The sequence below is a fragment of the Lampetra fluviatilis genome, chromosome 5, assembly GCF_964198595.1.
Source record: "Lampetra fluviatilis chromosome 5, kcLamFluv1.1, whole genome shotgun sequence".
Classification (NCBI taxonomy): Eukaryota; Metazoa; Chordata; class Hyperoartia; order Petromyzontiformes; family Petromyzontidae; genus Lampetra; species Lampetra fluviatilis.
In genome coordinates this window covers 2,106,427-2,121,188 of record NC_136279.1, presented here as the reverse complement: position 1 = coordinate 2,121,188, position 14,762 = coordinate 2,106,427, and the positions used below count along the sequence as shown (strand labels likewise).

The 14,762-nt window shown below is 43.6% G+C and overlaps 1 protein-coding gene across 18 annotated transcripts in view; it reads right to left on the bottom strand.

The window, feature by feature from the left end:
• Positions 1 to 14,762, bottom strand: part of LOC144932389 (myelin transcription factor 1-like protein) — a 268,350-nt gene that overhangs the window by 232,102 nt on the left and 21,486 nt on the right. For 16 of the 18 annotated variants that reach the window (XM_078856381.1, XM_078856370.1, XM_078856388.1 and 13 more), the window contains exon 2: positions 10,867 to 10,958. In XM_078856381.1, coding sequence (XP_078712507.1) covers positions 10,867 to 10,917 — 51 coding nt within the window. In that variant the 5' untranslated portion in view covers positions 10,918 to 10,958. Of the gene's footprint in view, positions 1 to 10,866; positions 10,959 to 14,762 lie in introns of those variants that run through there. The other 2 variants (XM_078856372.1, XM_078856371.1) reach the window with 1 other exon arrangement.

The following is a 14,762-nucleotide window of genomic DNA, read 5'->3' as shown; positions in this document are numbered from 1 at the left end:
AACTATTTCAGGTATCAACTCGCCATTGACGATGGTCGCGATCGGGAATGAAATTCAGGTTCCTGGGTTCACAGCGAAGTGCACAAACCACTGCTCCCACCTCATTCTAAACATAATTATAATCATTACAATTAATTAGTCTATTTGCAAAACACCGCTCACACTGTATGGTGAACAGCTATGGAATTTTATCTTAAATACTGTGTTTTAAAATGTGCACTGTTTACAAAAATCCTCCGTGATATAGCACCCTGAGAACGATTGTTTAAGGGAGCTTTATTCCAAAGAACACAGGATGAGATGTTACTATCCTTTGTGCAAGCACTTCCAAGAGTTCATGAACAGTGAGTCTGGTGAAATTTGGGGAGCGCATCGTCAGTAGTGAACCTTTGGTTCCTAGGGTGTTTCGGCCTTTCATACTTCTTATTACTCCAGAATGTATGGAATTGTGCATACATGCTTGGTTGGGTGAATACAAGAGAACTCCTCTTATCTGTTCCCCTACTACCTGTGACGCCTATTATCCACGGCCCGACGGTATACTTTTTGCGAAAAGTATATTTGTATATATGATTGTGTACGAGTGTGCTTGTACGTGTGCGTGTATGTATGTACATGTCTGTATGGGTCACTGCGTCATCTACACACGTCTCGATTTGTTCATTGTGTGTGAAGTTAGCACAGTTTCTGCAGTGAAAAAAAACACAACCTCTGTCCGAGTGGACTGATTGAGGTGCGTGTCTGGTCTGTGTGCTTGTCGGTGGGTCTGTGTGTGTGCTTCCTTGTGCCTGTGGATGTCATATCTCTCTGCATCTCCATGTGTCTCTATGTCCCTGTTTTACAGATAGACGTGCAGAGATAACAGACAGACACACTGAGAGATACGAGTCAAAGATCCCCGCTGTACTTTCACAGACTTCCAATTATGCATCAATCTGGAGTCAAATTCATCAAATTACCCATGGACACTGACCTGCCCTTTTTCCCAGCATGCACTGCAGGAAAGTACATCGTTACTCCAATTACCCGCAATTTATTTGCAGAAATGAGGAGTTGAATGGCAAATTCCTTAAATTATCTGCACTAATCCGAAATGTTCAGTGGATGGAGGTGAGGCAAATTCGCAGGTAACCGCCGCGCCAGCAGTAGGAGACGTGAAATTGCTCAGCCACATTGTCGCGGACACCAGCGATTCTGCAATACAAACGAATTGCTTTTTGGTCGAAAAGAGCAAGCTTTAAATTCCATGCCGGTGGTGGGAGTCATCCGGCACGGTACTTTATTTTATTTTTGGCACAAGCCCAACGAGGTTATTTCCATTTGGATCGTTGAGAAATTTACAAAAGCTGCGTCCTCAATGCAGGCCAGGAAAATATTGGTGTGTGGGTAGATGTGATGCAGGTAGTCACTTTCGGATCGCTTACATCATTATCCACCGTGTCCCACAGAGGAAATTGCAGTGCTTGGGATTGTAGAGATGTTCTGGGGTTTTTTTATGTTTAAAAAGGTTGGGTTTGTTTGAGTGCTTATGGTAATCAAATTAACACAAACAAGTAACACAATGTTTAATTCGAGGAACGCTTTGATCACAGCTAGAAAGATTAAAGTATCGCCACCCTAATTGGTGAACTGTGGAGATTATTGTGTTAAAAAAATACGAAATGTGTGGGGCAGTGAGACGAGTTGGGAGAGAACTGGGGGACGAAGTAATTTGGAGATCGGCAGAACGAGAGACACTGAGAAGTGGGATAGTAACAAACAACTCTTGGCGTGACGACGCATCAATCCATCAGAAAATATCGATCCTTTAAGCTCATGATAGACGCATAAAACCTCCAGTGCAAGAGCCGATTTGATTCTGTTCGTATCATTTTTGGCAAAGGATTCGGGTGACGTCTTCCGTTCACCCAAGGCTCTTATATTCACCGCGGCGTTAACGAATTAATGGATGTCCGTGAGTGACGGCTACTCGTGGAATCGTTGCACCCCTAAAACGCGATGGGGGGGGGGGCAAGCTATGAGGCCCCCATTGTACTTTCGTTAGAAGTTGTTAAAACTCCATAGGAGCACAACAGTTCACTCCCTTGCACGATTCAATTGTCAGTTGTGGATCGTGATTTTACCACAGATTCGATTTGATTCTATCTCATACATATTATCTCATTGACATGTACTCTGCATGCTTTCGTTTTTTTTTATTGTAATAATAGATGCCCACACAGGGTTCGATGCTAGCGTAATAATTGAATTTACCTCGAATGCCCAATGGACGTAGTGAGTGCGCTTCTTTTTATCCCCCATTATATAACAGAAGCTAAAAAAAACACCCATGGCGTAACTGTGACTACTCGCCAAACATCGCGAGGCTGAAAAATCACCTGCAAGGTACTCAATTGGGATTACTCACAGCGGCAACATCGCCCCCTACTGAGAAAACGTGGCAGTACCCTCCTGAAAAAAGTATTGAGACTCAGCTAAGGCTTTCTTGAGTAAACAAGTGGAGTAATAATAATTTTCATGATAAATATCGTGGTATGATAATTACCTTTCAGTTCTGTAAGCAACTGTTCCCTATTCCAAGCAGCTTTAAATTATGTATTTTTTTGTATAGTGTAAATACAGGAAGTGTGCCCCACCTTAAAGCGTGACACCACCACAACTGCTGCCAATCAGTCACCAGTCACGAGTGGGTTTCTGATTTCAACGCGCATTGCTGCTGTAAATTGGCTTTGCCAATCGCAAAGCTGCTTGCTACATCAGCACTCGCCTTCAAACGCTGTTTAGTTCCTCTCATTGAACAGTTCACGACTCCGTTAGGTTATGTGTTGTGAAGCTTAATTAAATTAACTTGGCCAACCACGGATATCTTTTTTTTAATCATCTCTTGGGCATCACCACTTTCTCCAGTTAAGCAACGGTACAGAGAACAGATAGAGCCACGGGACTGATAGATGGACAGCCAAATAGTTTATTTCACGTTCAGTGATTATTCACCAGTTTATGGCAATGGAAGTACCATCTATGTGTGGATTATGATTATTTGTTGTATCTGTCGAGCAGCTATTTGGTAGTTTCTACACTGCACTTATTAATCCGGCCACCTGCATTCTATTCCTTCTCATGGCCATCATCAGTGACCGATATCTGACTGGTACTGAGCCACCCCTAGGCGCGACTGTCTTGAATGAGCACACGGTGCAGTGTTTAAACATCAACGCTGGGGAGACAAAGGCATGGTGCTCGCCATCCACCGTCCCACCCACCTCCCGCCAGGTGCTGTTCCGGCGTTCATAGACATTCGCTAACAATGCCTGCCCAAGTCTGTTAAACGGTATATGGGGGGTCTTTGTCTTTGTAGTCTATATATGTCAGTGTTCTTCGTTGCAAGGCCCGCGGGCCACTGCGGCCCCTAATGATGGCCTTGAGTGCCGCCTCTGACGTGCAGCCCCAGACAATACACAAATGTTAACACGTCCCCATCGTGCTGTCAAACCCAATGGTTTTAAAATGTGTGGCGGCCCTCACACTGATGGTGTCTTATCGGCGAAGGTGGCTCCCCCCCTCTGAGAATGAGTGAAGAACGCTGCTGTACGTCATGTTTCATGTAAAGGGGACGCGTGAATGACTTCAGCAATGAGCTGTATATTATGGTACACGCCATTCACAATACTGTATATACTATAAAGAGTCCAAGAGAATCCCTCTTATCTATGGTGAAGTGGGGGATCATGATCGGAGATCCTATTTTCGGCATGGTTATGATTTTATTCCACTTGCCTACAGGAAAAGTTATAGATTTAATGAGCCACTCCTCATGTCAAAATACAATTGTGGATGATGGGAAGCTGTCCTGCAAAGCAGGATGGGAAACCCCACGGATAATCGTGGATAATGGAAAGCGTAGGGCCATGGTAAATACGAGTTTACGTGAATTCTGCAGCTCCCATGGATAACAACAGTCACGTGTGAATAGGGTTGCGGATAAGAGGAGTGCTGTAGTTACTAATTGTTATTTGAAAGAGATTTTTTTGGCACTTTGTAGAACCACTGTACTACAATGCAGCATGCAAACTCGCAATATGTTACGCGGGGGCTGTGGCATTCTACGCTCATCGCTTACTCTCTTATGCCAAGGTGGCAATTCTCAAGCACTAAACTGTGACCTCTTTAATGGTTACTTTGGTCCAAAGGTTATGAGGCTGTTCTTCTCAGTGCACGGTATACATGCAAGCTCTGGGTTTTCTTTCTCACAAAGAAACAAAGATGCCATTAACAAAGCCAAAAAAACGTAACGGTTGCACGTTTTTACACCTTGAATGGATGGGTCGGTACACATTCACGGTAGTCACCCTTAATGCGAGAACTTTAATCATGGACACAGGAAACAATAAATGTAATTCCTGGAGATTGTTTGCAAGAGTGAGTGTTGTCTCTATTAAGGGCGCAATATACAGAGTTCATCTGAAGTTCTAATTGTTAACTGAGAATACTTCCAGCAACACGTTAGCAAATGAAAACATATCAAAATGTGTAATTCAACTGGCTTGCGGGCACCCAAGCATTATATGACAAGATTCACCAGTCAGGCCTGATGCACAAGATCGATGACGTTGATGATGATGGCGACTTCTGTTCAACGCTGCAGTTAATAACTCATGGTGATGAAATTAATCCTGGGATTCAGAAGTCGCATAATGCAGACACTTTAAACACAGGGATAAAACTTTAAAACAACAGATTTTTGTGCATTACTTTTGAGTCTTAGAAGATGGGCGAGATACTCCGTGGAATGGACAACCACTCGATACAAAAGATTAATTCTGTAATCCAGAGAGGCTTCATAATGTTTCATGACCAGACCTACCCACCTCAGGATTACAATATAGCCTTTATACAATTACTCCATTACCACAATTACCGTAGGTGATTTTTTAAATGAATAAAAAATATTGATTACAGAGAAAGAGCGAGGCGCACAATATTAACGATAAATACTTTGGTAGTTCAGTCGTGAATACATTTGAACATTTGTTTTGCATTGTCAACGGTTTAAAAAAGGGTCACTGAAATGTGGGCTTCTCCGAATGTATTATTTCGTCTATGTATGGGCAGATTGCTTAAACATGCAAATGTGATATTCCAATGGGAAAGTGAACTACCGTCAATATAATACACGACATCCAGATGGCGATAGTGTAAGAATATGTCAAGTGTTTAATAAATTAATGAAGACGAGTGCTGCATGCGAATGTAATTTCAGAATCACAAGCCTCCTCTGGTCCACCAACCCTCGCCTCTCAAAGCGCCGGGTAACAGGCGCGTGCATCTGTTCTGATGTTTACCCACTGCACCAGGTGGGAGTGACGTGAAGGTGATACAGGACAGGTTTTGACTAGCCGGGAATGGGAATTCGGTTTGCTAGATTGGTAAGCACTGCTGTGTGCTAACCATTACGCCACCACTTCACACTTGACAGTACTTGGTCTTTATAAAAGCTCTATGGACTTCTGTGTACGTGCGCGTTTATGTCTGCGCATGTTAGTGCATGGCTGTGTACAGGTATGTGTGTGCATGTGACCGCGTGTGTAGGGGAGCGGTAGTGTAGCGGTTAGCGCTACGCTGTGCTACGAACCCAGCGACCTGAGTTCGATTACCCATTCTGGCCAACACGTCCTGGGCCTCCCCTAGGTCGACTCAGCCTCAAATGAGTACCTGGTGCGGTATGTAAACATCGCCACTGGGGAGACAAAGGCGGCTTAGCGTGGTGTTGGCCACCCACCCCCTCGTGTGCCGTGCCGGCCTTCATAGGCGCTCGCTAACAGCACTTGACCCTACAGTCGGTTCAGGCTACACGGGGGATCTTTGTCTTTTTTACGTATGGGCTTGTGTGTGTGTGGATAAGTGGGGAACATAGTAAGTGAATTGTGCACTGAGCTGTGAACCCGGTGACCTGGGTATAATTCCCAGCCATGCACATCAGTCGCAAGTGAGTATATAAGAACCTGTCATGGGCCTCCCCTATGTCGACTCAGCCTTAAAAGGAGTACTTTGTGCAGCGTAAATATCACCACTTGGGAGATAAAGGCGGGCAGGTGTGACCTGACAATACCACCTTTCACACACATCAGTTCTGAGTCAAACTTGATCGGTGTTTTCTAACAACACTTGTCTCCACGGTCTATGAAGGTTATGCAGACGATCTTTGTGTGCGTTGTTGTGTGCACAACCACTGTGGTGACGTCACCACCACTTTGTAGTGAATGGCGACTTGTGTATATGTGTGCATCATCAGCTTCATCGTCATCAGCAACAGAAGCATCGTTGTCCTCATTTTTGTCATCAGCAACAGAAACAACACTGTCATCAACATCACCAGTATAATTGTTGTTGTGTAGAAATCCATTTGCGCTTTGCTTTTGCACCTGCTTGTACGTGCATGCGTGTCTCATGAAAGGCAGCCCTATTGGTCAGCTCAGCCCGTCGGCGGGGCTAGCGTGATGATGTCAGGACGCACGGAATTAGTTCCCTTGGCACTCCCCCAGCTGCTGATTGGCTGCCAGATGGGAAACAATTTTATTATTGTGGCCACCAGAATTTGGAGGAATCGAAATATACAGCATTTCTGCCATTGAGTACAACTCCAGAAACCTCCACAATTCAAGAAGGATCAACACAGCCCACGATCTCAACATGTAAAACCATAATCTGCCCATAATACCGATTTATGAGACCCTTGGCCTTCATTATGTTACCACACAAGATACATTTACGAACAACTTGAAGATAAAACCGAGTATTTGCGAGGCGGTAACCGAGAATGTTCATATAGGTGACAAGAAGTGAACCAGAAGTCGGGCATAGCGATGGACTCGCGGACCAGTACAAAATAAATCCGGTCAGTTTTTATCAACAAAATTGAAACAATGGGTGAAACGTGGGTCCAGAATATTGATTTTAAAACCAGAGTTCAGTGGAACCTCAACAACAAAAAATTTAACTTCTATTTTGGGCTGGGATGCAGATGGAGTCAGTGATTTTGGACTATGGAGGAAGTGTGTCGGCCTAATCACAACACTATTCAATGACGTCAAAGTACAATGTCGAGGAAAATTGCGATGGAGTGCACCGTTTCATTCGGGAAACATCCCCGCGTTCACACGTCCTGAATTGGCACAGCTGCCGATTGTAAAGCCAGATTCTAGTTGGTCAATCACATACTCACCACCCGTGGCTTCCCAGTGGCTACCACATCTTTCAGCTGTTAAAGAGATACTTTGGAAGAAAAAGGTTTTCTAACACTAGTGAAGTTGGTGCTCTGAATGTATGCTTTGAGAATCTGGCATAAATGTCTTGGATTATTTTATCAGTGGACCAAGTGCACTTCAGCAGAGAAGCAATGCACGAGAAATCTCCTTGTCCAACATGCTTACATTGTATGTTTAATTATCTTTGAATGGAATTGACCATCGACGAATAGAAGTCCCTTCCCAAGGTGGAAAACACATTTATATAGGAAGCAAAGTAATTAATAAAGAATACAGTGAATATTAGGATCTACTTAAAATTCACGACAACGGGTGTTGCAAACAGCTCCGTGACTCCACGCATTCAGAGCTGTGGACAGCTTTAATGGCAGCGGCATTGATGTTCCCTTGATCTTAATTCACATGCGTTCTATTCCCTGATCATCTAGAGCCAACCAGCCAATCTCATTTGTCCTGTAACCTTATATGCGTGTATGTTGAACTTCTTTCACACTCTACGAAGCCAACCATACGTATCGGAGGTGCAGGGGAAGGACAACGAACTTAACACAAAAAACATTTCCATGGTCATTTTGGTTCCCATGAGACCACCTCGCAAGCTTACAGTGATCAACATGCGATCAATGTAAGCTTACACGCACATGCTTTCCACACGGCATAAAGATGGATTTAGCTAAGCGTTTGAGTGGCTATTGCCAATTTGAACCATTTTCATAATATGAAAATAGCCGCTAATCTCCTAATCTTCCTACGTAGAGGAGCACGGGATTCCTTGGTTTGGGAAAAAAATACATCCTTCAGATTATGGCCTCATCTTGAGCGTAATATGTGTGAGGTCCCCAATATGGCCAACTCCTAAACTTTAATACAGAAGCGCACAATTTTGTTCTGAGAGTTTTTTCTGACAGCTGGATCAAATTATGTTTTTTAAAGAATTTGCCGTGTCTTTATGCTTAAACACCAGCTCTTTTAAGGTTATTGGGAACTACATTTTCGATGGATAAAATTGTACTTTGATCGTCGAGTACAGATACGGTGTAACATCGCCAAAATGCGAAAGCCTCGATTTAAACAGAGTAACAAAACTTGGGTCAACCCGGGTTTTTGTGACCGCTGAGTATTTTACAGCTACAATATTTTTTTACATTTCACGCTGTCTTCAAGGTCACATAGAAGGTAATTAATGTAATTTCCTAAAGTTTGAATATTAATCTCTTTGCCTATGGCCGAGCTTTGACATTTTGTACTTAGGAGTTTTCGGGGATATATCAGAATGCTACTTTTTTAAATTTCATCTCATTTTCAGGGTTATGTTTTTATACGGAAAACGAGGTTCTCAGTGGTTATTGTGATAGCCGAGGCCAATACAATAAAAATGTAAACCTACAGCCTCGCCTTCAAGGCAAATACAACGTGACTATGTCGTACAATAACACATTAATAGAAGAATATTTATGTTTTATACATTCTCATATAAACAGATGTATCTATACAATGATAGGCTCCACACCGAACTCCGCTACTGGAATCTTGCAGTGAAAACATCAGCTGGATGCTTCTCAGAACTATGACATTGATAAATGTAGAAATATGCATGTTGGTTTTTTAAAAAGTTAATTTTACTTTACAGGCCTATTTATATATCTGGGCAAAGTACTTATTAATGCTGCATGCTGGCACGATGTCAATCAATTGTGTGAAGTGCGTGAGGGATGGGGTCGGTTGAGGACGAGGCAGGGGCTGCTCAAGACACTCGGGTTAATCGTCAAATTCCATTCGTGATCTCTTTACTATTCATAAGTACGCACCTGCTGTTATGCCAAGGGCAGAGTGTGCGATGACGTCACACGCACTCGTGACGTTGCGCGCTTTGTTGTGAATGTTCACGACGTGGTTGTCACGTACGGAGAACGACATTTGGTGGCTTAGAAGCAGATTTCAAGACTGGCGTGTCGCACTGATCGCCTTGCCCTACTGTGGCTGCTGAATCCAAAGGATCTCCTTCACTGAGACCTTACGAGGCCTTATCACTACAAACGATTGATCCCATTGGTCATTAAAACACAACCGTGCAGTTTCTCTCGAGTGATTGCAGTGGTGATTGGTTCCAAAGACAAAACCGTTTTTTTTTTTTACAAAGGAAATATAATTTCCCTTGATAAAATTCGGCATAAACAAAGCCTCAATTTGTATTAATATTAAATGCAAGCATATCCACAGACACGTGAAATCATTTGAACATTCACCTACAATAACTTTTGTGTTGGAGCTGTTCGCGTTCATTGGTTCAAAGGGAAGACTTTTGAAATATGAATGAAGATTTTAGGTCAAACGCCAGGTGATGTCATACACTTATTGACTCAAAGTAATTTAATACATTTCAACAGATAAATATGAAATGTATGCAAGGAGTGTTGTTGAAATAAAAATCGATTCTGACTTTTCTCCACTGCAGTTTGACTCTTTATTGCAAGATCACACATTCTCCATTCTTCTACTCCCCGGGTAAAAATACAACACCTTAAAATATTGCCTCGTCGTCGTCGGGATTAAATAAAATAAATAGCGATTAAATATGGCCAATACAAAAGGTAATTTAAAGTGGGTGATCCAAAAAAGGTAGTTTGAGAGACCTTTGAATATTTATCCGTGGCCTTTTGCACGTGTGGTTTTTTGGTGGCGAATGAGATTTTTTTTTTGCTTTTTAAAAATAGATCTCCATGTTTGGCATCAACTGTAATACGGGGGGCTTTATAGTGACTCAGTGAAAACCCAAGCCTGTGTAGCGCCTCATGTTCAGGACCGAGTTGCATTGTGGAGAATTAGCCGTTCTTAAATTTCCAGCATTTTAAACACGTTCCTGATTAAAGAGAATCACAAACTTTTATGGTCGGGCGTTTTCAAAGCTTCCAAGTCAAAATGTTTGGGTCAATCAATGGCTGTCATAACTTTTTTTTAATGAATTTATACTACATGCACCTTGCAATAAAATAAAATAAAGCATGAGACACACACAATGCGCTTTGGGAAGTAGATCACCTCATCTCCATAATGAGGTTTGGGGAGGAAGATTTCAACAGATTAGAGAGTGTTCCATCCCCCCACCAACCCCTCCACCATCCCCCCACCCACCGACCAACCCCCACCCTCCGGGTGGTTTTCCGGCTTAAGCTCCGTTTTTGAGCGTTTCTTTGCTCAAGCTTTCCCCACGAACTACTGTTGGCATCTTCACGAGTTGCCCGCAGTAGTGTGTGGCAAAAGCTTTGAGAGTAAAAATTCTAACGGACGGGCAAGCCCGGAAAACTACAATTGGCGAATATACGCAGCTGCGAAACCGTCGGCGTTGCCGCTTTTGCCCTCATGGATTTTTCTCCAGGTCCTCCGGTTTTTCCCTCCACATTTAGAATCAACGCGCGTTTAGAGTATTTGGCTGCTATAAATCTCCACGTGATAAGCCACTTCGTTGAGCTATCATTTGTGGCCAGGTCGCTTCTGAAAAAAAGAGCTATTATAGCTTAGTGGGCCTTACTTGGTACAATTTAAAAAAATGTTTAGAGGAGAAGAGTATGGTGGTGCCGCTCAATGTGTGGGTCTTGCTTACCCTTAGCACGGAGTCCCCTTGCTCTCTGCAGTGACGTCCATGCCGTGTCATGAGCGGGATCTGCGTACGATGTAGCTCAGCACATCCCCATGCTGTGGACAATAAGAACAAACAAAGGCCCACATCACGCGTGACGGAGCAACACCAAACAGTTATGACGTTCACAACGCCACTGACCAAATAAGATCTCCGTGCCTCCCGATTTTTAACGCCCACCCGTTCGCATGATGTTTGTCAATTCTGTGGTTGAAAACATAACATGAAAAAAAATATGAAATAAACCAAATTTACAGACAAAGTCACGTGGGGTATATTTTCCTGTGAGGTTATTTTATGACACCGTGTGATGCAATGCATGGCAGACGTGTTGGACTTCCCCTGGCACGTGATATCTGGATGAGGAAATGCTTTCATTTCGTGTGAGGGTTTTCCGGCATGAACAGCAAGTAACCAGTACAGGTGAAAGCAACAGTGCAGTAGAAAGCAACTCAACGATCAAAAACAACGCTTCACAACCACGTGCGTCACATACGTGCAAACCGCCTTTTACTGACTTAGCAAAACCTCCAAAAAACACACAACATTATCCAAGGCAGACAACGATTGCACAATAAATCTCCTGTTCAAGGAAGAATACTTGAAGAACTTCAATCTTTTCCCTTTGCCTCTGTCCTTGGGCAGTTTTGTCCTCGAGAAAAAAGAGACATGGTTTAAATGTTTTCATTCCCGCCTTGGGGAACTACTTTCTTGGGTCTTCATCTTCCGGCTCAGTTGATGCCAACTTCTCTCCTTCTTCATAGAGGGACATGAACCCAAAGGGGAGCGGTAAGCTCTGCCTTTATCCTTACCCTATATTTACACATCGTTTCCCTTTTGGCACCTGTTTCCAAACTCTTATTAAGTTCATGAATGTTCATGTTGCGGAGCTCTCCTGCTCACCGTTCCTCCTGCCCGTGTTGACAGGTGTGTCCTCTTGGGGAGTTTGATAGGTGGCCCTCTGGATGTGTTCCTCGAGAGTCACTTGTCATCTTGGGCCCTGCTCTGTGTGTGTTTCTCAGCCCCCAGCAAGGTCCCAGTCCTCTGCAAGGCCTTCCCCTGCAGCTCCCCAAGGCACTGGAACGTGCATGCGCGTTGAACTTCTTTCGCACCGTACGTAGCCAACCGTGCTAATCGGAGGTGCAACGTGTGCTGCCTTGGGAGGCATCCAGTTGATCAAGGGCCCTGACATCCGAGGCAGCTCACGTGGGCTCGCTAGCTCTGCTCGGGCAGTTTCATGCTGACGTTTTGATTCTCTTCCGGGCGCTCGGGCCAACGAGCTTTTGCACCGTGTCCCAATCCGTGCGAGCCTCTGGCTACCGGGGGCTCTCTGTGGCCTCTGCAACGGCGTTCCGCGTTTGTTGTGTTCTGAGAACTGACATTTGGCGCCGCTGCAGCAGCCTCAAAACCAGTGCCTTGTACCGCTGCGGCCTAGGGGCCGGTATTTCACACCGACCCAGTTTCGTTAGTATTCCGTGCTGCTGCGCCCTCAGTGTCATTGACTTTTCTATCGGTTGGCTCTCACCGGAAATTAGCTTAATGATGGGGAGTCTGCCGCACGGCAGAGTATAACGTTCGAAACTGAAGCTGCGTATCGGTGGTCGGGCAGAGCCACTGGTAGGAGGCTAATTTAATATTCTAATCTCTCCTGTAAAGAACCATGCTGTGAACAATGGCAACCCAACCAACATGGAAACCACTCCCTTGTGGCTTTGCCGTGTACACAGCCTGGTACGAGTGCCACGGTGTTGTCACCACCACTGCGGTGGCGTGTTGATTCGAGTGCTGCTCCTTTTTCCTGCATTTTCCCACCGGATGCACTGGGGATAGAGGCAGCGTCACCCTCTCCCCAATGTCAAAACATTCTGTCCAAATACAACCTAATCCATAAACACCTGAATATTTTGTAAAAATGTAATCCTCTACAATGAGTGTTTTGTCTAAGCCACTTTGTGTTCATCATAATTTGATGGTCTGCATTATTGATATTCTTAATCTTAAAACGTGTCACTAATATTCACCTTCTCTCAGAGGTCACTTCACCTAATTAGCATTATTTTATAAATATGCGTGCAAAACCGGAAAGCCTGGCTGTCATCTGTAAATTTAACATCATTTTTTGGGTCTTAACTAATGTGTGTTCCTTATTCAAACACATTTTACCTCCACCGTCCAACTTCTCATAGTCTTGACAATGTTGTCATTCATTGTGTGGTGCCTTGACACATCCCTTTTTAACAATATCATTTCCAAATATCTCATGATGAATTTTTCTACAAATATTCGCATTCACTGTTCACCGCAGTATTTGCCGCGTTGTGACTGCAGTAACGCAGTGGTTAGCGCCACCACCCTTTGAACCCATCATGGCTAACATCAGTGGGAAGCGAGATCTGAGCCGGTCCCTTACCCCCCTGCATCACCAAACTGCACTGACCAGCATGGTGAACCATGGTCTGACAACTATGGCAGTGCATGTGAAAACATCTCAACATAACGCCTTTTCATATCATCATCAACTTCTCCAGCTCCTGTTTCTTGCTTCACACGTAACTTTATGATGCGTGACAAATACTTCATTTGTTATAATTCTAATCTGTATTTGTAAGACGATGACGCCATTCAATACGTCCACGTTTTAGGGTAGGCCTAGGTAGAGATACCCGCTAAACAATAAAAGTGTGCTCAGTTTTGCACCACAAGACAACTATTTGAGCACTGCAATGCATCTCTGGTGTTGCGGATAAACAGGTGATGTTAGGAGCATCCTTAATTAGTTTTTATCTAAAGGGGATTTGTGAATGAGATTAAAGTTCATGTTTAATTCATCCTACCTGAGATTTGACAATGGTGCTGAAGTTCCACCCACTACGAGAAGTTATATTACATGGAAAAAGACCAATGGTGAAGATGCAATGATGTTGATCATGATGATGATTTTGACAGTGATGATGATGATGAAGACGACGATATTGATTATTATGTTGCAACTGCTAACCTGCTGCTGATGTTACTGATGATACTGTAAGTTATTTATTTATCCAGTAAAGCCCCATTGAGCATAAACACTCTTTTTAATGAGTTTTTGCATGTGTATAGAAACCGGAGTATCCAGGGAAAGCTTATTCTTAAGAGGCAATTACAAACAAACGTTCGCACATGAGTTCACATACCCAATTGTTGTTACTGCAATGCCCTGAGCAGCTCACAGCCCGATTCACAAATAGTCGTGATCCCAAAACCCTTGCCTCGAAAACACTTGGCCATCTCAATTTCCGCTACCTGTTGGGATAACCACATTTGTTTACTTTTTTAAATCAGTTGGTGGTCTTAAGTAATAACGCAGCCACAAATTTGGCTACAGAGATGGTGGTCTGGACAAGGCTGAGAGCGACGTGCATGCAATGTGGTGATCACGTGACATGCAACGCTTGATGAGAGTTATGCCTCCCAGATGTTTGTGAGCAGCACACCTTTGTTATTTAAAAAGAAAAACCTGATTACCAGCCTGCGTGCATTCTGTTGTTGATGGATTTTCTCATAATTTTTACACAAAGTGTTGAATCTGTATGAGAACTGTCTTCTTTAGGCAAATGAGATTTAGGGTCCCGTAGCGTAAATCCAAGTCATCGTCACATATGCAGTTCCCACAGACATATATCAAACATTAATGGCTGTACTTCACAGTTTTAATGAGGCTATCCCAACGGGCAACTATTTTAAGTTTGTGGTCTGGACAAGTCTGAGAGTATTATAAATATAGTGGGGTGGTCATGTAACATGCATGTGAGGCATGACGGGAGTTATGCCTTGTAGCTGTTTGTAATAACCCATGCGTTGTTGAATCAAACAGTTGGATC